General features: G+C 36.2%; 3 protein-coding genes across 5 annotated transcripts; all 3 read left to right on the top strand.

Annotated features, from left to right (window-relative positions):
- The first annotated feature begins 239 nt into the window (after window positions 1-239).
- LOC120341617 (uncharacterized) lies at window positions 240-14,907 on the top strand. Of its 2 annotated transcripts, none has more exons than XR_013480351.1 (9): window positions 240-398; window positions 1,095-1,285; window positions 2,436-2,652; window positions 2,941-3,100; window positions 5,451-5,705; window positions 6,344-6,408; window positions 6,911-6,960; window positions 8,137-12,756; window positions 13,233-13,351. XR_013480351.1 is itself a non-coding variant. In XM_039410159.2 (9 exons), the coding sequence occupies exons 1-9, from the start codon at window positions 273-275 to the stop codon at window positions 14,038-14,040; spliced, it is 1,626 nt and encodes a 541-aa protein (XP_039266093.2). In that variant the 5' UTR covers window positions 240-272; the 3' UTR covers window positions 14,041-14,907. The 2 variants fall into 2 exon arrangements, 1 of the variants encoding a protein (XP_039266093.2); XM_039410159.2 differs by lacking the exon at window positions 8,137-12,756 and adding an exon at window positions 13,598-14,907.
- Window positions 14,908-16,343: 1,436 nt separating this feature from the next.
- Window positions 16,344-20,443, top strand: LOC120341608 (uncharacterized). 2 transcript variants are annotated; one of them, XM_039410146.2, is made up of 7 exons: window positions 16,344-16,738; window positions 17,123-17,292; window positions 17,582-17,789; window positions 17,936-18,104; window positions 18,284-18,565; window positions 19,046-19,352; window positions 19,550-20,443. In XM_039410146.2, exons 1-7 carry the CDS (start codon window positions 16,637-16,639, stop codon window positions 19,572-19,574), a joined length of 1,263 nt encoding a protein of 420 aa, XP_039266080.2. In that variant the 5' UTR covers window positions 16,344-16,636; the 3' UTR covers window positions 19,575-20,443. The 2 variants fall into 2 exon arrangements, with proteins under 2 accessions (XP_039266080.2, XP_039266081.2); XM_039410147.2 differs by having other exon boundaries at window positions 16,347-16,738; window positions 17,161-17,292.
- A 504-nt stretch (window positions 20,444-20,947) lies between these two features.
- On the top strand, window positions 20,948-22,969 carry LOC120341609 (uncharacterized). The gene is made up of 4 exons (XM_039410148.2): window positions 20,948-21,199; window positions 21,393-21,511; window positions 22,043-22,182; window positions 22,474-22,969. The coding sequence occupies exons 1-4, from the start codon at window positions 21,095-21,097 to the stop codon at window positions 22,908-22,910; spliced, it is 801 nt and encodes a 266-aa protein (XP_039266082.2). The 5' UTR covers window positions 20,948-21,094; the 3' UTR covers window positions 22,911-22,969.
- Window positions 22,970-24,807: the final 1,838 nt, after the last annotated feature.

Here is a 24,807-nt window from a genome sequence, read left to right as displayed (position 1 = left end):
TTCTATCTCTAATTCTTAATGAAATACTTCCAGCATAAAATCTAAACGAAGTTAGAAATCACCAACAAGTATGCCCCGCAGTGCAGCCAAGAATATACTGACGGAGGGGCTTACGGCAAAGGATGGTTTATCCTAATATTTTTGATTAGTTAATCAATAAGCGTATAGTGGAGAAGTTGAATCGACAAAATTTAAATAGCCAACTTTCATTATTTTTTCAATTTCTCGTTTATAGTTATCACTATATGGTAAATTAATTATTGTTTGAAGTTATGACAACAACGACGACAATTCTTCATACAATAAATGTATCAAATGCTTCTATTGACATTTGCATTACGCAGCTGGAACCGAAACTGTATCAAATCACGACTATTGTTACAACCATTACAATATTAGTAAGTATATTTGACATTCGCATTACGCAGCAGGAACCGAAACTGTATCAAAACTAAAGCTATTGTTTTAACCATTACACTATTAGAAAGTATATATAGACATATAGCAGTTCGTATAATATATACGAATTGTCATTCTCCTAGTTTGACATGCAACAGCCCTGACGAAACGTATACGTACCAAAAACTTATTTTGCTTCAACTCTAATGAAAGCAATAACATTTGTGGTTCTATCATTCTAGCCGCTGATTAGCATCTATTCATCGTAGGGGCTCCCTCTTTTGTACGAAATTGCTAAAAAAAATCAAATTCTCTCGTACTAAATTATGTTGCTGGTAGTTTTGACTTCAAATGGTCTTTTTTAGTTGTTTAATTATTATTTATTGTTTTGTTGCTGCTCTCATATAGATTAGGGTGGTCCAAACCCTGGCATGCGGCCGCAAGACCTCATTCTTCAATAATATATTTAAAGTGAGTAAACTCGCGATATAAATTGATCATTTTTTTGGTCTTCTCCGGCTGCGGCCCGCGATACCTCTTCAAAAGTTTTTGCGGACCTTCAACCTCGCAACCTCATTACAAATATGTTTAGTAATAGACTACTACCTTCAATCAAAGTTTCACATTCGCCTTCACATTACAAATTCTTTCACATCAGTACTTTTTGATAACATAATATGTACTTCAACACGCAGGTGATATGCAATTCGTTCCTCTTGGTCGCTATTGCCACAAACTGGACAGTTTTGCGTCAAAATGTAGTAAACAGATATCTTACCAGCTGTTTGGTATCTACAATAGTGTTTTGTCTTCTGTCGTTGTATGAAACGCTTCATAGCCTATTTCATTGGGACAACATTTTTGTAGATGGAGGAGTGCTTCAAAGGTAAGCAAGCAAATCTGTTATGACATTCAAGGCTCTTGAAATGTAAGGTCACACAATAGCAGTAACAAAAACGAAATTTTGTTGGGGTTCTCCTCATACCATTCCCTCCACTAACTCTACGTCACTGTGTGTCTGCGTGTCCAAATCAATTCAATTAGACTCATTGCCAAAACGTGCAAAAACAGTGAAAAAATAACAAATAACGCACGTTCTGCGCAACGCTTGTTGTTTCATTCATCGAAGTGCGTCGTTTTTATACGGGATAAATTTTATCAATACGACATAGCATAGTGTATTGTGTAATTTTAATTCACTTAGCCCAGTGGTTCTCAACCTGTGGTACGCGGAAGATGATCAAGTGGTACGCGAGCAGCTTTGAATTATTGCAACAATTAACTTTTGAGTTGGCCAAAATATGCCGACAACGCTTTATCTTCCATGTATGCATTCGCTGAACGTCCATTTCCCCGGGCATCAATTTTCTCGTTCGTTTCCGTAATCAGCAACAATAAGTAAACAATGCCTTGTTTTTGTAGTTTTGTGGGTTAGTTGTCAGTTTTCAGTTGTGTTTCAAAAAAATAGTTGTGAATTAAATATCTTACTTGTGATTAAGTGATTTTTCGGTGGTACGCGACCAGAGTAAAAACACTAAAGTGGTACGCGGTCAGTAAAAGGTCGAGAACCACTGTGACTTGGCCCGTCAAAAATCTTGAGCAATTTTCATAAATACCCTTGAACTGTGACAGTAAGCTCACATAATAATTCTCCTAAGGTCCTAATTCACTCGACTTGTGTAATTAAATTATTATATACAAGCGAAAAAACACTATGAAAAATGTGTACCCAAATACAGGCTAATATTTATATATACTTATAATATAATATTTTAGATCAAAATTTACCTGGACGTGACATTACAACTGCCATACATATAGTTTGTGGGACCAAAATGTATACATCACTGTCAATACCGGATCGTTTAAACAAATCTTAGCCTTCGTGATGGGTCGATTACATAAAAATTATGATATTATATTGCTTATTAGTTTTGAAAGCAAATTATTTATTTTCTACAATCTCTATATATATATATATATATATATATATATATAAGTAAAACCTCGGTTATAGTTACTAATGTGCTTTTTAGGTATAATACCAGCGATGAGTCTCATCATTCTCTCATGCAACGTGATGCGTATTTGAAAGTGTCAATACCTGCAATGCTTCTTGTATCTCAGCTGAACATTGCGGCTTTAATATACGCTGTCAGTGACAGCACTAACTTTGTAGGTCGATATATCGAACCTCCTGCATTTCGCAGTCCGATGCGAAGCAATAATAAAACGACAACATGGTTTATGAGGGTATGTCGCCTTTTGTTTTGTATTCTAAGAAATTTCACTGCTGCGTTTTTATCCAAAACATGAGACCTTTTTATTATGAGTAATATTTTCCGATCCCAGTTTTAGAATAGGTCAGATGACATTTACTTTGTGCTTGATAAATATAGATAACTTGTTAAAAGTTACAATTAAGCTATCGTAGATGCTCGTAAACGAAAAAAATAATAATTTTTAATAATATACAAAAAGAGCACCACATCCAGTTTCCGTTCTCATATCTTCATCTTATTTCATAATTTTTGTTATCAGTTACAACAACTCAAATGGAAACGTTTCAAATCCGACTTTCTTATAATTCTTGCTTGGATGGTTCCAATGATATTGTCAATCCCAGTTCCGTTTGTGTGGAATTGTTTAAGTTATTGCAGATGCCTGCCTATGTACAGAGATATGCCAGTTTGCATTCCACGTGAGTAAATTTACAATATAAACATCCACAATATTTGCAGAGATTTTTTTTGGCGCCAGACATAACTTTATATCTGCCATGCACATATCGTTTTTTACTTTTTATATAGAACTTCTTTTGGAAATGTATTCCGTCCTGTTCAATGTTGAAATTATAGAGTTCAAGTCTCACTAATGTTAAACGCATTTTTATTCATTCATTGAAGAAAACACGGCGCCAATTGAAATTCTTTTTTATTAATATTTTCAATTGCTTCTTCGTTCATCAGCAATCGTATAAAATTTTATAATCTATTTATGTTTGGCGAGCTAAATATTCTACGTTTAAATCATCCTGGATACGACGTTAAATATGACTGTGAAAGGCGGCTTAATCATATGGGGAACCACGGCCTTTCGTGCGGTTACCAGTCCAGGTCGGGTATGGGATTAGTTAGCCAGTTATTTGTTTTCGGAAGCATGGACTTGATGGTGGAGGAAGCCGTATCCGACCAGCGGATACGTGAACCCCCCCTACGGCGGCGAGGAGTCTAGCAATCCTCTCGCACACGATCATCTCCGCATGGGATTCGAACCTGCGATCCCATGAAGGGTGATCAGAGATGTGGTGGCGAGCGTATTCATAACGCTTAGCACGATGCGCCACACCGCCGAGATGAAAGCAAAATAACATCTAAATGCTTTAACGATTGTCGTATTGTGCTAAGCATCAGAGACAGACTGCCCTGCGTATATTCTCGTGGGTTCAATTAATAGAAGTTCATGCATTTGGAACTGTTACCTTTACCAACGTCGAATGTTAACCAGACGGAATGGTGTGTCTTGCCCCCAAAATGATACATTTTATCGACTTTCCTCTTGATTTATGTCAAATATGGAAAATCATACAACAGTGTAGTTTTATATTAAACTCCGCGTGTTATGTAGATAGTTTTCAACCTCATAATTTTCTAACAGTCTGCTTATTAAACTATCAGTTGAGATTGCGCGAGACTAACTCCCAGTCCTCCTCCCTCAATGCCTTTGCGCTAGTGGATACGTATGCATATAATGCAAGAATGCTGTAGCAGGAATAAAAATACAATTCCATGCAATTCAAGAGTCCTGCTGCACATTAACACAAATGTATTTCTGTAACGTTTCGTCTGGCCAGCATCAGACTTCCTCAGATAAGCATTTTACAACAACGACAGGAAAAGAGCAATCAAAACTGCTTGTCTGAGAAAGTCTGATTTAGGCCAGACGAAATGCCACAGTAATACATTTGGGTGACCGTACATTTGAACCCACATACATTTGAACCCATGTGTATATCCACTTCTCGCATCAGGATTCTTTATTTACAATTAGGCGGATGGGGGTTACTTTCTTCCAACGATTGTGTCTATATTGCTTTTACCAAACATAAGTATATATGTTGTGACTATGCCTTAACTAGGATCTTGACGGAAGTTGCTACGACTAGTTTTATGTCACATACCTGCGCTATGAGGTAAAGTAAGCTCCAGCCTGTAGGAGCCTTATTAAGCCTTCGGGTTTTCAACATTCAATTTTGAACTGTTATTCATTTTTAGTCGTTTTTAAATTTAAAAGCTTCTTCAAGAATTGTACCAGTTCAATAACATTTCTGGCATTCATTCACTAGTTCATTTTATTAATCAACTTAATATTTCTTACCAAATACATTTCATTTACAAGATTAAAAATGGAATACAATCATCGAATGAATGAACTTCTCAAAATTTGAAGAACTCACGCTTTCAAATTAACAAATACACTAATTTAAATTAATTGAACAGTTTTTTACCCTAATATTGCCTTTGTTGTTGGGAAGGATGATAAAAATCGATATATAGGCTATAGTTATACTTATTTGTCTAAGCAACAACGAATCTAAGAATTAATAAATATATTTTCGATTTTCGGATTTTTTACTATCGTAGACCCGTTTATTACCAAAAAATTGAATGAATTTTTTATTTTATTGATAATGTTTCATTTATCAGCAATTGGAGCTGAATGGTTAGTATGAAGTCGGTCATCCCGTGCCGTGACGTTTTATCACAGTCTTAGGTTTCTTAAGTGCTTTTAAATTGAACTTACCATCCAATCTATTCGAGTTATTAACGTACGTATATCACCTGTAATTGAAATTTCGTATTTAACAGTTAAAAAAATTGTGTATTCAACAAAAATTTTAAATGTCTACCATGAGGCCATAACCTATTATGTGAAGCGTTGTGGCAATATTGTTGGAAGGGCCTCACAAATGAATATAGCTTGGGGGCTCTTGTCGTCTAAATTCAGCCTGCCTGCGCTACTTAATGCAATTTATCCTGATATTTTTCCAGCTCCAGAATATGGAATAGCTTGCATGAGAATGTGGCCACCGTTGACTCGAAGTTATGTGATAACATTTACATCGATATATTTTATTGCAATGGTAGCAATGTTTGGATTGCTGATTTCTACCATTTGTAAGTTTTGCAAGATGTATACACCCAGAAAATCAGATACAAGAACAGAAATGAAAACCGAAATCAAACAATTCCGGAAAAAAAATATTTTACGACGAAAGAATTCTAGAAAAGAATCTTTAAAAGCAGGTGAAAACATAACATTTTGCTTTCCTCGATAACACTCCAGTGCATTACAAAACGAAGATACTATTGGGCAAGCTGGTTTCAGAATACCAATAGACCACTTTATAGTTGGTGATAAACTAACTGGGCGTAATAACTCGGAAAATGGGATATTAGGTTCAACACGACCACTAACCCAGGGTGTTATATAGTCGATAACACATGCCGAGCTATAAAGATTTCAGTTTTTTTTTGTTTTTTGTATCAAATCTTTTGATGACTTGTGCAGATTTATTGGATCATAAACCTAAAATAGTGGTTTCCAACCATTTGCAATGTAGTCTTCCCTTTGCGTATTTTGGATATCTTCATTCCTCTCTCACTATGCATAAAACTATATTTCAATTCTTCTTCTAATTTTAAAGGATTTTTAGTAAGTGAAGTGCATTACAATATTACTAAATATTATTTATAACACACCAATATCCTGGAGTTAGTCTCTCTGTTAGGGTTAGTGATAAATTGACTGTTTTTAGACCCAACGAACAGTCCAGCATGCGAATAAATAAATAGATAAAATATATAAATAGTGAGCCCATATATTTTAAATTACACTTATTTTAATGTCAGATAAAGATAAACAATAAATATGGTGTTTTCAGCGGAAGAAATCTTAAACTCAAGTGATGAGAAGCCTGGCCAGAAATCAACATCTAATTTTTTGAACGTATGTTAAAACTTGTATATTTTTCCAAAGTGTTTTCTATTGTGGAAATTGTGTACATCTTCCTATTGAAATTAACCTTATAGCCTACCTATACGGTATAAATTACATATCATTTTTGCGAAGCGAGAAATGAAGTTAATCAGAAACCAATTCTTTGACTTCTTAGCGTCCGGTTTTAACTACAGTTTTCTCCTTGATCCGAGCGCGCGATAACGGATATTTCCTAGAAAATTAATTTTAAATTCTGGTATAGCAATCATTCTCACAAATGATTCAGTACTGTCGTAATTCAGTAGCAAAATTGAAAACAATGTTGACTACATTATGAATCATCAAATGTCATTTTCTGCATTCTGTATATCTTCATTGACCTATACTTACGTGATAATGTTTTTAGTATGGTATCGGTATTCATGATGTGGCACACCTAGAAAGCTTTTTCCTATTTATTCACCAATTTCTAAGAGTATTTGCAAGTTTAACTAACAGAAATATATTTCAGAAATCGAATACATTGAATTTGAAAAGGACCCAAGTCACTGTAAACAGCAAGTAAGCTAACCGCTGTGTTATTTTGTTTTTTATTAATGTAATTTTTAAATAATTCTTCATGACAGGGCGGTCCAAACCACACACATTTCGTGCGACCCGAAGAACAATTTAAGCGTATTCCAACTTAGGTTATGATCCCGAGATTTTAACCCTTCTCCTAATCCCGATATCGAGAATGATGTTTGTTAAAATCACGAATATCAATGTTGTATCTACAAACGTCAAGACGGTGCAGACAGGACCCAGCCGATGAGATGAGTCGCGATTTTCACCGTAAGCTCGCATCAAGCAACTCCTTTTTTGGAGAGACGTTTTGTGTCTTTATTTTAGTAAAAACCCTCTGTTTTCCCTAACCCTAACCCAGTGGCGGCGCGTCAATAGGGCCAACCGGGGCAATGCCCCGGTTGTTTTTTCGGTATAATAAAAAATATTCGAAAAATACCTCAATATCGGTTGCACAGACTGTCTACACTAGCCATATTCTCCCGACATGGTTCATTTTTCGCTCGCAAAGCCTTCGCCGAACGTCGACGGGGCGACGCCGATTTTGCCCCGGTTGCTCATTGTATATCGTATTCTCTCTTTTATCTTCCACTCGCCGCGTTTGTCTCGTTTGTTTTCTGTTTCTTTTACTAAATCATCGGGGCCGATCGGGGCTAGCCCCGAAATTATGACAACACAATGCCGACGTTTCTTACAACAACGTGTTGACATATTCACGCATTCCTTCTCGTTCGTTGGTTGCTTGAAGAGTTGATAGTTTCCTCGCCTTCGTTTTTGTCGCTTGTTTCGCTATTTGAATCAGTTAGAGACCTTTAGTCCATTTGCTTTCGATTTTCCACATTCCTTTTAAGCTCCTCACTTCTTTCCGGCTTCGCATTTCTTAGCCTTAGACCTCATAATGAATAAGGTTGATGCACTACTTCGCACTCCGTTTTCGCAGCTGCCGCTGGAACAAAAATTAGAGGTACAACGTCTTGGGCCTTATCAACCAAAAAATTGTTCACTGGAACAATCCCATGACGGAGGAAAGCGTCGGCGTACATTCTGCGCAGAAACTTGGTATAAAAAACACGAATGGTTGTGTTACAGCGAGGACAAAAATGCACTTTTTTGTTTTTATTGCCTACTTTTTGCTACCGCCCGTGACTCACGTTGGTGTAAATTTGGTTTTAGAGATCTTAAACATCTTTCCGAGCGTGCCAGGGATCATCAATCTTCTATGGAGCATCTGGACAATGCAGTAAAATACCGAACATTCGGAAATGTTAATATTGCAGCTAGGGATGCCACTTTTGGATTTACGAATCGGATCGATTCGAATCGCATCTTTTCCGAATCGATTCGAATCAGATTTACGCGATTCGGAAAAAGAGAGCGATTTCCCGAAAAAAAAAATGAACGTTTGTTAATCGTTGCTTTCGGCGACGTTAAAACTGCCTAATGCGTTTATGCGGCAGTCCAAATAACATCAAATTACGGGACGGAAATAATGAAAATGAAATTTTCGTGATTGACTTTACTACTTATCTGCCGTCATTTGTTTCAAGTTCGGCACAACACACTCTTTTACGCATCACTCGAGATGATGTGTGGCATAATTTCCATCAAACTGCGAGTTCAGTTTTCCACTAAATAGCCTAAGTTTCTATTATGCGCAAATTTAAATAGATCGTATACCTAAAATTTCGTGACAATTTTGATGAAAATTGTCAACAGCACACCTGCTCTGCGACCAAGTTATTGTACGCCCTGACATGATTGGATAAAGAATCAGTTACCGACGTCTAGATAATACTTAATTTTGATTCAAATTTAATTCAAACTTTGTTCTGAGTGAAATATCTCGCGTACATTTGAAGAGAACTATAACTGAATGAGTTCACCGGCCGGCAATGTTAATTGACAATCATGTTTCGCATCCTAAAATATATATTTTTTTTTTGCGTTTGTCAGGCCTTCCACTCGCGTGGCGGGCGGTAAACAAAATGAGAGGAACATAACATACGTTTCTTTGTCCAGCTGTTACATTAAGAGAAATGTAATCTTTTCTTTTAATTTTGTTAGCGCGATACAAGCGGGAATAAAACATTTCGGATTATTTCTGGCAAATGTCATAACGGACAGGTGGGAGTAAATAATACTTGAGGAATGGCAACTTGTGCACTGTTTTACATCAACACGTGCCAGAATTCATACCAGACCAAGCATACTGTGCAAATGTCGTCTTGCATTAGCCCCAGCGACTATGTTTGATCGAGAAAAAGCGCCGACCAATTATCGCTCGTCAGCACGGCGTCCATTATGCACACTCGGACTTTCTGAATTACGAAATTAAACGTAATCCACGATACTAATGAAGCCCGAGATAGCCAATAACGCTGTTAGCCAACAAATAATATTGTCTCAAATATTTATAGAAATTTTTGTTTGCAATCGTAGTCGGGTGAACGATTGTTTTTCTCGAAATTAATGTAATTTAATCGTGGTTAATTTTATCGTCTTCAATCATATTCTTGCAAGCATTTCCCATTTATAGTAATTGAGATGCAATTAGAATGTTTTTGTCCTATTACCCTATGCTGCTAGCATAAATATAAAATATTGTACTAAAATTTTAAAGATAAAGAATCGGTATTAACGCCGGCCCTAGTTCAATATAACAAGAAGTGAATGGTGTGAGACTAGGGAAAGCAGTGCTGTTACTGTGTTTATGACATAACAGTACAACTGTTCCCTGCTTATTTTCTCATATGAATTCCATCAAATTGCCTCAGTCCTGATACAAGTATAATACAATAATAACTCAGTATTATAAGACTCACAGATAATTAGTTGCAACTGCAAGTTTTTCATCAATGCATTTATTGGTGATATCTATGACCTACATCTTTTTTATCATGATGGAAATAAGTGTGGCTTTTCACTGAAAAACCATCATCCTTGCTATATAGCGTATTCCATTTTCAAGTTTTTCTCTTCCAGATTTGAACTTTTTTGTGACTTTGAGCAAACATACGCATGCAATAAAAAAAAGCTTAATGGAATCAGATTCGGAAAGATTCGATTCGAAAACTTTTGATTCGAGATTCGATTCGAAAAAAAATGTATCCAGAAGTGGCAACCCTAATTGCAGCACAGTTGGATGAAGGACGCGCGGTTTCTATTCGTCGGCACAACCAAAACGTCGAGAAAAACCGCCTTGATCTCGGTCGATCGATAGATGTTTTGAAGTTCATTGGTTGTCACGAGCTGTCCCTCCGTGGGCACGATGAACGGGCTGGCTCTTCTAATAGAGGGGTATTTTGGATATGGTGGAATACACCGAATCCCTAGATACAGTATTGAGAGATCATCTTGATGCCGCAACTGTTTCGAAAGGGACATCTAAGGATATCCAAAATGATTTGCTCGACTCAATGTATAAAATTTATTTACAACATTTGACTCTGGAAATTGAGAATTGCCAGTTTCTTTCGATTCAGTCTGACGAGACAACTGACATCACGTGCGTTTCCCAACTGGCTGTGATTTTTCGGTTTGTGAAAGATGGTAAACCTACCGAGAGATTTCACAGCTTTGTACCAATCGTTGATCACACGGCTTGCGGGATATCGGCTGTACTGAAAGAAATGTTACAGCCTTACAACGCGAAGTCAAAATTGATAGCTCAAACTTATGACGGCGCGGCAGTCATGAGTGGGTCGAAACATGGTGTTCAAGTTTATATAAAAGAAGATTTTCCTCATGCGCATTTTTTACATTGTTATGCACACCAATTTAACCTCGTTATTAAAAATATGTGTCTTGATACCCCTCTCGTCCGTATATTTTTTGCAAATGTTTCGGGGTTTTCTTCATTTTTTTCGCCGAAGCGCTCTGACCTCCTTCGCCAGATATGTAACCGCCGTCTCCCAGCTTGTGCACCAACACGTTGGAACTTCCAATCACGCGTGGTGCAGGGCGTGTCCGAAATTAGGTCTGAGCTCATTGAGTGTTTCAATGGCATTCAGAGCTCTCCGGTTTGGGACGAACGCGCTGTGAGGGAGGAGGCAGGTCTAAAGCGTCTGCTAGAAGATGGTGAGTTTTCATTTTTTCTCGCTTTTTTCTCCACAATATTCTATCACGTGGATGTATTATACGGTGCATTGCAGTCAAGGCTAATGGATGGAGCGTCTGTGCAGTCGTGTATTTCAGACTTCTGCGATGCTGTATCTCGTATCCGGGAAACAATAAAATACGACGACACATGGAGTGCTTCTTTACGCCGCGGGCAAACAACGCAGCGTTTGATTTTGTCTGCAAAGGAATGCTGTGACATTCTGGTGAATCAAATAGGCGATCGTCTGCGCACTGAACACCTTGCCGCGTTCTCTTTGATGAACCCCAAAAATTTTTCAAAATTTGCACGTCAATTTCCCATCCATTTGTTGGCTACTGTCTCCAAATTTTACCCCATGATAAACGTGGGTAAATTGGAAAATGAATTGCGATGTATATACACCAATCAAACTTTTTTGAACATCACATCAACTTGCGCGCTCTATGGGTGCCTCATAGATAACACTCTAGTAACTACCTTTGCGGCGTCTGCAAAATTTCTGGACATCATTTTGACGACGCCTATTTCTTCCGCCGACGCAGAGCGAACATTCAGCACGCTGAAGCGTATTAAAACGTATCTCAGAAACACAATGAAGCAAGATAGATTAAATTCCTTGGCTGTTTTATCCATTCACAGAGACGTTATTTCTGGGATGCATGACTTTAATCAGCGCGTTATTGAGCATTTTGCTTCCAAGAAACCGCGGCGTGTTGCATATATGTTCAAGCAGTAGAAGTCTAGCAGCATATATATCTATGAGTGAGCGACACATGTCCTTATCTTTGCATTAACTTTCCTTTCTTCATAGTAACGTTTTAAACCTTATTTTAGGTTTTGTCTGCTTTCCCGAAGTTTCTGTTAATATGTCATTGTATTTATCTGGGTAAATGTTGCCTTTCCTTTTGAAAGAGGTTTCAAAATAAACTATGTCTATATTTATTAATCCCTTGACTTGGACCTGTTTTAAAGACACTTTCTTATCGTTAAAAATTGTCGCTTTTGCCGATTGGTTGTTACCGATGGAATGGTTTTTATACTCATAAAATGATGGGAGAACTTACAGCGCTCATCCTGTCCCCGTAGATGGGGGTGACTTGGTCCCGCAGTAGCTTGCCCCGGTTGTCAAAATGACCACGCGCCGCCACTGCCCTAACCCTCTGTTTTCAATCGTGTTCCACGTGACAGCAGCGACAAAACGCAGAGCTGACTTAGCGCCGCGCGATCCATTTGTTTTCATCTAGGTCGCTAAATCCCAACTTAGACGAACTTGGTTGTTCTTTGACGATAGCAATAGGCTATAAAATTAGTCAAATATAACAATTCATCATAAAATGAGTGTCAACAGAACGGTAACAAAGGAAAACTGGCAGGAAACGTATTTTCTCGCCCACAACGGTAAACCACTGTATCTGGTGTAGTCAAGTCAAGTTTATTTTTTCCAACCAGTAAATAAAAAACAAATAAACACAGAAAATACGAGAAAAAAAATATCAGCCACAAAAGAATATAATTTGGAGCAATATTAAAAAACTCAGCACGAGATAAGATACCACGGTACTTCTCGGAAATCAGTTTAAAGAGACCTAAACAAGGCTTTATATATCTCCTTTGAAAAAAAAGCCACCCATGTAACATAACAACGAGATTGTTGGAACGGTGGAATCTCATTCTTCAATATATATATTTTTAAAGTAAGTAAACTCGCAATATTTTGATCAATTTTGGGTTTTCTTCGACTGCGGCCCGCGAGACCCCCTCAAAAGTTTTTGCAACCTTGGACCACCCTGCTTTATGGGACTATTCTGTCTGCAGTGACAATTCAATTCCAATGCGATGACGTAACTACAGTATTGCGCATACAACTATATTGATTCTCTCAGTCGCCTATTTAATAATATATATATATTTATATACATAAATATCATTTAGACAAAATCCTCTATTAGCCAAATTTATTTGATTAGAACGAATATTTTTTTAACGTAAGTAAATTGCATGCCACTAATTATTTCACTGTACCCCATTTTACGTCGACAGACTTGAAAATCTAGTTAATAGTTTCTGCATTTGGGTGACGGTGTATAAGAATTACGTACTTGCTTAGGCATTAATATTTAAGTCAGGCAACAAACGTAAGTACATTCATAGTTGTTTATTGTTTTTTCAGGCGTCATCGTCGACCGCTTAGTGACACAGTGAAACTTCTTATCGTGATGACTTTGGCGTTGTTTTCATCTGTAACTCCAATGATGCTTTTGTGCTTTTTTGATGTTATAATTGATCCAGGTTAAAGATCTATTCAGATGTTATACAAACAGTTATAGAACAATAGTTTTTTCTAAACATGCTGATCTTAGCACACACCCGTGTGAACGTTAAGAGCCTGAAATATGCAAATTCGTTGTATATATTCAGCATTCTACTAATTATAATACAATATTTACGTGACCAAAGATTTTAATTTACAACCAGATGTGGGCATGTACCTTTTAATATACTGAACAATATTTTAAAAAATAAACATATTTTCAGGTCCTACGACTTCACATTTTTCTCTCACAATGGCAATGACCTTCATATACGTTGGATGTCTTCCATTCATTTTGCTCAAATACATGGGTGGCCTTCGTAAAGCTTGTATAAAAATTTTAGTAAAGTGTCCGTGTTTGCATACCACTGTTATCAACGTCAAGCCAAGAACACTTAGACCGGCCTGGGCGTCGAACAGTAGAAGATCTGCTAAAAAGAAACGAAGTAGTACTGCAATAGGCACGTCTAAAAGTATAAAATGCTCCGAAAACGAAGAAAATATTTTGAAAGTAGAAGAAAACACTTCCGCCAAGCAAAATGAAATTGAAAACACGGCTATGTCTACAAATACACACCACGTAGATGTATACGAGGTTTTCGCAGAAAAAATTGTTAATGAAATTCTTCAAGTTATAGCAACGAAAACACCAGTCCAAGTCACTTGACTAATATTCGCGATATTCTATACAACTATACCCGTGATATATTACTGGTGTCAGTAAGAAACACCAATCCAAGATATATCCACCATGACAAGTGAATGGGCTAAGGCTTTGCTTTCGAAGGAAACGTATTTAACGAACACAAGGTTAAATATGTATATGGATTTATAATACAGCTGAATTCACGTATTATCATGACGCTGTCCGTCAATATCGGTACTCATCATTGGTTAGTATTGGACAGTGATATATATATATATATACTTTCTCGTGAGCTCCACCTTGTAGAATAAACTAAACGGCACAACAACGGCTAACACTCAAGTTTCTGGTAAGAATATTGAAAAATGCCGATTCTGTTAGATATTGTTATGATTTAAGAGCTTGGCGTATGTTGAAAATACTTAAAGTCGCGACAAAAAAAGCAGAAGCAACAAACCTCGCAAATCATCGTCATGAAAATTAACTTTCCTTTCAACTTTAATCCATATTCATCATTGTGACTAAACGCTTTTAATGCATGATCTTTCTCGAGCATTAGTCTGTGTCTCATAAAGTCATATAATTGACCAGAAATAAAGTTCAAACTTCATTCATATTATATATTTAGATATATCGCCGAGAAAAATATTTATGTTTCATCAGAACTATATTTGTGTTTTATTAAATCAATATATATTGTTTATTTGCATTCTATTTATTGTTAAATCTGCATTAAAAATATATATAGCAACACCTTTTTCATATTGTTTAAATCACTAGATAAGGAAGTCACCCATGTCCGCCGACGGTAAATGTGAACATATAAACTTGAAAACCAGGCTTTACAATAGTCTACGCTTCGTTCTCTTAAAAAATCCCTTAAGCCCCTGAACTTTTATTCGGACAACGGGTACTAATTTATAGCTTTGATACCCTAGTCAAATAGTTTTAAATTTTTAAAACAGCATAAACAGTTCCAACACACCTGTATATACATATACCAGACTCGGCCAAGGGACGTCCAGCAAACGGTATCTAAACCCTGATCCCACCTGCTGTTGTCATATATTTCTGGGTAAAATGAATTCTATATCGACAATTGCTGTGTATTGTGTGGTTGACAAAACAACTGACAATACAACTCATTACAGCTAAGCTGTACCGCCGCCATGATCGATCGTTTATGTATTATAATATATATATCATTATAAACCCTTGGCAAGTTCGTATGCCAACGCCAAGCCACCTATATCTTAGCGAAATGAGCTGTACATTTCTTAGCGAGGAAGCTTTGTGTACCGAGGTTTCTTACCTAGGCAAACATCGTTTCAAATTGCATCTTCTCAATGTCTTAAGCCGGTGCAAGAGGACTATAATAAAACTTGATCGATCTTCGATGTGACTGTATCAGACGAAAAAGTCTATATATGAAACCGAACGACTTCTACTCTTCGCTGAGTGATGCCAGGTTTTTCATATGTCCCGACGATTGCAAAGAAAACATCGGAGTGGAAATCTAAGTATTCACTTAGATATTATGAGACATGTTTTCTGGATTTCTAGACAAAGCAAAGCTCCCAATAATATCATCGTTTTTTTATTTTTCTAACATTTCCTTTCCAATACAGACTGGAACTAGTGTGGCCACTTGTATGGCCCATAGACTACGGCAGGTGATCCGTTGCTCATTGAGCACTGAGAATGAGTGTCGGTCTTAACAATTCGAAATCATCAAACATGACACATTCTTAAAAATACAGCTGATTTACAGAAAGCAAAAGTGAAGTTTTTTTTTCAAATATAAGCCCAGAATTTGAATTGCATCGAATATTGCTGTTTATGCACTACATAAAATAAAACATCTCTTCAGGCGGAAACTCCTAGGTCTTATCTACAATATTCGCAATATACCACTGATTTCGTTTTTGCAGTTATACATAGTGTTCATTAGTTCATAGTGTTCATAGTCGGCATTGAGCTGCGGCCCTATCTACCACCGATTTAATCCGGTCTCACTACCTATATGAATAGTAAATGATGTGATCAAATTTATATCTCTCCACCCCTTAAATGAAATTCAAGTGGATAGATATTAAGTAATATTTTCTGATCTATTTATCATATATGAATACCAATTTTTGAATAATAAAATTACGCATTTTGTGGCGTGGCCCAGTCATACTTTAATAAACAATAGCTAATATAGCATCACTTAGGTATAAAATACGCGGGAGGTATCTGTAGATGTCATTGTTTGCATCGTCAGTTCTAGACGAAATTACTCATTATACCTCTACTTATACTCATGTGACGACATCTTGAGTGGGTGTCAGACGCATTAAATCATTTATTAGATGTTGCAACACTCACGTGAAAAGCAAAAAGTAATATATATATATTTATATATGGAAGTTGGATGGCCATTGAATTACGAGATTATTATCAGTTCATAGAGCATTGTTTCATCATTACATGTCATAAACAAAGTCATGAAGAAAATGACCTAGCACTAGATGAGTCTGATATGAAAATTTATATAAAATGTTGTCAGCTGTCATCGTTTCGTTAAACTTAATCAGACACAGACAAGACGTAGCTGCTCGGTTTAATTTACAGTATGGAAGATGTACCGCACAATTCATCATCAACTACGTTATGCCCCAGCAAAATAAATTCAGTCGAGATATTATGGATATCGGGATTCGCGAACTCTATAACAGTGAGTATAATAATATTATTTTTTTCATGGTATAGTTCAGGTATAGTTTCTTCCTATCCAACAATTTCTTGATTAATACATCCTGAAGAAGCTACTATACGCTTGATGATATTATTTCTCGTTGGAATATAGATATATTATACTGTTATTTCCCACAGCCAGACCCAAATTGTGACCACTTGATCATCGAGCTCATTTAAATTAATTACAGTGCCTGGATTATACAGAGTTTTGTATTTATCACGAAATAGAGGAAATCTAATAAGCTGGATTCGTCTCAAAATGCTATGTCAAAGTTATATCTGTCAATATATTTACCAAATAGAAATATTCTCTAAAAACCAACAACTATAATTATTTTGGAATTCAATCTTCTATCATCAGATTCTTATAAATCTATCATTTATTCTGGTGTTGTCAAGACGTCGACAAACACTAAACTTTGAAAATCTTCATGCTGTGAACTTGCTGCTGTCAACGATGGTGTTAAGTTCGGTCGCATTATTCGATTTTGCGATGATTGCCGATTTTGATTCTACACACTTGGAAACAAGGTAGCATGATTAACTACTAGGCAATCGATTTTCTTTTATTTTCATTATGAATCTATGATACAATATGAACAAGCATTGTGAAAAGTGACCACCTTTTATAGCTAAACATAAAGATGCGCCAAAGGAACTCTTGAATAGTGAACAAGAGTTAGCGAAGAGAACGCAGTTTTAGTCAGTATCTAGCCCTAGAATATCGTCAAATATTTTTGCTGAAATTTTGTGCGTTTTAAATTCCTAAAATATATTCAATCAATATTGATGTGTAGTCACACCTATATCTATTTTTCAGCTACGCAGACTTTCACATGCTGCATCTTCAACTCCTTGGATTTATAAGGGCCCTTCGTCTTTCTTTGATTTTAACAATTGGGCTCAGTTTATTGACATTAGTTTATGGACAAAGGCGACATTTTCGAGTTGATGAAAAAATTGGAAAATTGGTGTCCAAACAATATTCCTTCCGTCAACGGCCAGCTAATACGAAAATGGCAATGAAGGTAACATGTTTCACGCCTTTTAGGCAAATCCAATAACTTTTGCCACTTGAATAGCAAGATTTATAAGCTTTGTCGAAAATGCTCCAATGATAGTTTGACATACACTTAAAACATTTTCTCTCATATATTTATGAAATCTTTATTAGAAATTCTACAAGCGAGAAAAATTCAAAGCAATTTTAGCTGTGGTACTTTGCTGGCTTCTTCCACTGTGTTTAGCTATTCCAGTGCCTGCTGGTTGGAATTGTATTTCAAAACATCCCTGCTTCTCCGGATATTTTAGTCTTGCGCATGATTTATATACATCTTTATCAGGTAAGTGAAAAACATAGATTTAGTTTATATTTGTTTGCCTAAAAAATACTTAAATAATACGGTATGGCATAAAGTTGACTCTTTGGCATGCATAGAACCGGGATAGTCTGTAATAAGAATATCAGAATTTATACTCCCAGTGCATTCCCGAAACATTACTGTTTTTTTTTTTTTTGCAGATGATTTCGAATTTGTTTGCTCATTTTTCTGGCCACCTTTAACCACAAATTTTGTTATTACAATTACAACATGTTGGATCGTCAACAATATAATCACGTTTTCGACCCTTATTTTCCTCGTTAAATCTCACTTTGACAACACGGAAACGAAACAGAATACTGCTTGGAAGTTCAAGTCACTTAAATCTTCTATTAGAGGAATTATTATCATCTGTGTATCTACTTTCCTCACAAATTCTCCATTTGTTCTTATATTATTTTACAACGCTGTTGCACAACTCGGTAAGTAAAAAAAAATATACGTAGTAACAAAAAATATTAGCATGTCATAATGGATCGTGCCCAATATTAGATGGGGCTTCTTAAAAGTCTGCCTAGAACGCGGTCGACAATTAAAAAATCCTCTTTTTTTACCCAATAAGCCTCGTCGAAATAGTGGCATATTGGATATAAAAAATAGGTACTCCCGTAGTATGTGTACCAGGTTAAGGTTAGGGCATAATTTTATTCTGATTTACCTTATTTTAGTTTTTTTACAAGTTCGGGAACCGTCTGTGTTAGCCGAGTGAATATACCCCCTGCCCATAGGTTTCAGTCCCTCTACACAACTTGATGTAAAGTAGGCGAACAAAATTAGTTCCCACCTATTGGTACACATACTTCTGGAGCGCCATAAAATATGCTTAAAGTATACGGTGCCAAAACAATTTGCTCATGCTACTCAATTCTACTGAAATTGTCTTTGTACTTGTTTATTTTCAGAGATTTACGAAACCGCTGTTCAAGTCGCGGTCCTTTTTTCGTATATTCACATGCCGTTCATTCCTTTTATACTATTGGGTTATCTACCTGGCGTCAGAAGTTCTATGTTAAACGCACTCACAAAATGTTCTTGCATGTGGAAAACAACTTTGGCTAGGAAGACTGACGAGCAAAGCCAAATTCATAGTCCGGATATGGAAGACATACCCTTGACAGAATACTGGCATTTGATGACGCTCGGATCAACCCATGTAGGACCAAGTCCAAGTACCCCTGAGGAAGAAAGATTAAACAAAGAATTTCTGCAGTAATAAGTTAAAATTGATTTTATACAGTTGTGGTTCGAATTTATTGAACATTATATTTTCAAATGACCGATATAAAATCTGCTCAATTTTGTTTTACTGTGCACAAAGATTCGTTACCGAAAAATTGTTGAGAATAGATTAAAATTAACTGGTTAAATGTACAAAAATTGTTCTTTAATACAGCTTTTTTACATAGGCAATTGTCAATGGAACCAAAATAGAAAACCAGGGATCAAACAAACATTAAAAGTGCCGAGTAAAAACTGAGCCTGGAATTATTCTAGCAATTGCTCGAATATATTTCACACGGAATTTAATTAAATTCTAACTTTTCATTTTGGAAGGAAATTAATTATACATATATATCAATACAATTTGATTATATTTTTATAGCCAATAAATGAATACTAACAAAGCCAAATATTGTGCTTTGATAATGCAAGCAACGGCGTATATTCGATGTGATAATTGCATGGCCCATACTTGTAGGAATAATTTCATCGATCATCGCATGGAAGAATAGCCAGTTTAATTTAGCAATTCGCAACAAAAGAAACCCCTTCTTTGTCTCGGTTTAATGGTTTGCCAATAGGCAATTTGTACGAGATAATAGAATCCTATTGTTATTCATTTTCAGTCGGTATAAAACCAACAATAGCCGGCAGTCCGTTGACAGTAGTTCTGTTACACAGTCGTGTATTCTCAGGGAAGTTTGAGTAAACAACGGAGTATATGGAATAGTTGAAAATAAATAGCCGTGAATGCTTGTTAAAAAAACATAACTCGTATAACTTACAACGTATGTTTTTTCTGAGTATAGATAATTAATTCTCAGTGCCGTTTCCGATACAAATATTGTAGTTAACTCAAGCAGAATACTGGTCGAACTCAAACCTGAGTTTAGTCCTGCAACCTAGTCACGCTCATAATATGCTATAGCTATTTGGCGATAGACAATGTGGATTGGCAGATATATATAGCTCATCGTAGATTTCATTTTGTTATTGTGCTTTGACGTCACCAAAGTAAATACCTCGACTTAAGAAGAAAATAGTTTTCTATTATTATATAAGTAACTAATTCAACAAAACCCAATTCAGAAAATAACCACTTAATATTTCTTGATATATCTAAAATATATCCGTTTCAGAACGTGAAAATTTAAATAATTATTCAAAGCGGAGAGGCCATCGACAAACACATCAGTTCGTGATTCCGTAGATTAAATATCGATTTTGTAAGGTTTATGTTTATATTACACTTGAGTTTTATAGAAATGTCAAGTGTTTCATTGACTGTAGGGGTAGGTTACATTAAGCTTAGTCTTACTATTCTATTTCCATTATGGAATATGATTGTCTTCCGAACACTTAGGACCATGGGTCAGTCAGGGACAGAATTCAATTTCGTGTTCTCACGTCACTTACTCAACGCTAGTCAGAACTGAACAGAAGTAGATTAATTTGAAATAAACCGCGTTTAAATCGTAGACCCGGAATATCAAATGGTGACATTATTGCGCCATCAACTTCGATTCGGATTTGAATTCCAAGTTGGAATTTAGCAAATATATCAATCATATTATGACGCAACAAAGTATAAGCAAGATTGCTTTAGAAAAGACCGAAACATATTTTTATTATAGTGGTAGTCATAATCATCCTCATTAGCTTTGACTTTAACGGACTACTGTTTGCAAATAGAATGTTTCTGATCTAGCTTACACCTTACACCAATGTGAATGACAGCCGACGCTAATCGTACCGACAACGAAGAAGAGCCTGATCTACCAGAAAGATTTACAAAATCCGAACTGCAGTTATGGGCTGATTCGAGGAACAAAAGAGTAAACACTTTGCAATCCTTCTGTAGGATAGGATGGAAGCGCTATAGGCTACTTAATTCATAAAAAAAATAAATGAGTGTGAAAACAAAATTTAAGCTCAGTGCAAGACTTCCTTCCTTCGACGACGTAGAAATGTATCGAACAATAGGTTCAAGTCACTGTGTCTCTTGTTAAATATTGAACTTATTTTCAGGAATTTCCTCCCACTAATCAGCACCATGTAGAATGTGATAAATATGGTATTCTCCACGACTCAGAACAACATCAACAGGGATTAAGTACTTTCATGAAGCGATGCAGGCGTGATATCATGTGAGTAGATATAATCGATGGACATTTTTTTGAGATATATTCGTTTGCTGAGGAATAGTACAGACCTTACAACTATCTATAAATTCTCCAAGAGCCATTATTCTACGCTTTTTGTTTACATTGATCTCATCATAAATATTGTTTTGCATATGCAAACAGCTCCAAAATCGACAATTGATTGTGTATTTGAATATTATAAATACCATATAAATATATATATATTAAAGAAAATATCAATGATTGTGAAAAGTAATTCACTTTTAGCAGATAATCCTCATTGTAATTTAGGTACGCTTTTTGTCCCATTTTCTGGTAGTATTTTAACACAATTCTTGCAACCCGTCCACTAAAAGACGATCACTTGTTGAACGTGGTAGAAATCTTACTACAGAATTAGGTTAATCAAGACTAATTGCTACTATTTAATTGCGTTTCTTTTCGTGGAACAAAATTCAACTAGATGAATCATAAGGAAAAATTATCATCCAGTCGAATCCATGTTAATACCTAGTTGTGATATATATATTTCAGATTAAAACGTCCACGACCTGACCTTACACAAATGACAAGTTCGAGAATGCCGGCTTATCTCCAAGATATTCAGAGATTCAACCCCGAATTAATGAAAAGAATTCATACATCAGAACATTGCACATTACCCACGAAATCAAGTAAGTAAAACAAATTTCCCCATTTGGTTTTTGCTCTTCAAAAAATGAAGCGATAGGCTACTTTTAAGCCTATGACAAAAATTAACTTTACTTCAACCATTTGGTAACAAGACTGCTTTTTCTGCGTCTGACAAATCTTTCTGACAACGATAAAAGTCCTACACACCTTTTTCGGAATTTTATAACTGCACCTTTTTATTATCAGGAGCAAGTACATGTGACCTGCACTAAGTTATAAATGGTTTTATCCAGTGCAACCTTTTGTTTTCATTTAAAAAATCAAATTCACAGTAATAGAAGACGAGAAGCGTGTTATTCACGGAGAATTAAAGAAACCGTGGCACCAAGGCTTAGTTCTTCGTCAAACCGCAAATCTCATTGATCCTTCGTGGGGAAGAGATAGAGAAAACCAATTTGTAGAAAAAATTCAACGAAAAACAAAAGAAAAATCTGCACATGTTTTAATGGGAGTCCTACAACAATGGCGAAAATCACAAGAACGAAAAGCTAGCCCGATGTCACCTCAACCGCGTTCAACACCAGACAACGGTGAAGATAATGACGATGCACAATTCGTCGATCAAGAAGAGGATGATTCCGAGAATAAAACTCAACAAGAACAAACTGATACACCAATAGAAAACGCTAATAAGTCAGAACTCTTGAGCGTCCCGGAAGAAGACGAGATTGATCAAGAAGATGGCATACTGCGACATGGTTCCAGATAATGCGATTCATTCAGCGTCTATACAATATTAATTGTGCTAAATTAAATGCAAACGAATAACTCGCAGATTGAATTACCTCTGATTACAGTAGCAAGACTAATTTGAAAATGTTTAATACAATGTTAAGTTGTGAATGACGAAATTTACACCAAACCAATTCGTAACCGTGTGTAACTAACGTTTATATAAATTTGAGTTCAATTTTGGCATAAGATTTATGTATCGGCTAGAGGTAAAAAGGCGAGTATAAACATGTAATTTTTTTATTTGAGTAAAAGGAATGGTACCGTGAGGTGTGACCGCACGTTTGTACCCGCTAATTTTCAAATGTAACTATACTAAAGACATTTGCACCTGCATACTTTTGCAACTTTAGGGATAAATTCGTTATTTCAAGTAAAATTTATAAAAAGACTAAAAATTGCTTATTTCGAAATTCTCCAAATTCATAAATTAGATCGATAAAGTACCCGTTGTAATTATACAACAGATGCCAACCAAAAATATAATTGGATCGATGACATCAGATGCTAATTAGTATTCCAACCCGAATCGATAACCCTAATGAAATCGATATCACCATACGCGCATACGTATATAAGGTTTCAATTAGATATTGGAAAGGGCTATTGAAGAAGTCATGTATTGAGAGGTCTTGTATTAGGAGTCAAGTCGTCTGGATCGGTGTCGTGTCGTCATGTCTTCATCGTTTGTGCTCCGTGTATATCTAACAACGTTCAACACAGTGATTTCCCTACACCCCCCCCCCCCTAAAATTTCAAATACCCCCCCTAATTTTGAGGTGCGATTCTACACTGAGGGGTTCTAAACCGCAGTCTGCGGGCCAATTACGGCCCGCGTGACGATTCAAAATGGCCCGCCGAACTTGAGTGAAATAGTTTAACCCTTCATGTGGTACCTTTTGAGTTTAGATACCGTCTATTGTTACATCATTATCACAGTTTAAGCACGTTTATTTCGTAACAATTGGATTATTCCCGTATCTTATGTATACGTATGGGTATTAGGATTACACACTGCAGTATTTTAGATATTAGCCGTATAATAAGAAAGCTTAAAGATGTCACAAAACGAAAACTAGGCACTGAAAACAGACGTTTTTTAGATGAATGACAGCGTTTTTATTTCTTTATTGAAAAGAATCAAACTTCAGCGATTTGTCAGCGAAAATTAGAAATGTGTAACAAAACAAGCCATAAGTAGCCATTCATACAATGCCAGATGAGCAAGTAACTTCATTAGTCACTATCAGTTGCAAATTACTTGTTGAAACGTAGTAGTATATATTTACGGTTGAAAGCCGTGCTTGTTATCTATTCCCCGGGAATTCTATCAGCTAAATATTATAATTATTGATTTCATTACATAACAAACTGCAATGCTAGGTGTATCTAAAATCAAGCTTAGAGTCTATTTTGGTGCCTATTTCTCAAAAAACTTTCGGGGCGCTTGAGCGCGCCCTAACCCCAGCCGTGTCGTCCCGCACTTTTCCTCGCTCCCCTTTTCTGGCACTACAATTTCATTCTGCTGTGGATTTTGGCTCGCGTCAATCAACTTGGGGGCCCCGTGTACATCGTTTCCATACCATTTTTTTAAGAATACAAATAGCCTAGTTTTATCTCTAATAGCAAATTATTTACCACCCCCTAAATTTTGAAACACCCCCCCTAAAAAGAAAAGCTGGGGAACATACTGGTTCAACAACATGTTCCTATATGCTACATGTTTTTAACTGATGGCTAAACAACCTCTGACATTTGCACCGACGATACCTTGAACTTATGGCATTTGCATCCACGTACACTTGCACCCACAGACATATGCGCCCTGGACATTTGCAACTACGGACATTTTTACTCATAAAAGTTTCCACGCA

The sequence above is a fragment of the Styela clava genome, chromosome 14 (genome assembly GCF_964204865.1).
Source record: "Styela clava chromosome 14, kaStyClav1.hap1.2, whole genome shotgun sequence".
Lineage (NCBI taxonomy): Eukaryota > Metazoa > Chordata > Ascidiacea > Stolidobranchia > Styelidae > Styela > Styela clava.
Note: the sequence above shows the minus strand (reverse complement) of the source record. Positions and strands in the feature narration are given on the sequence as shown.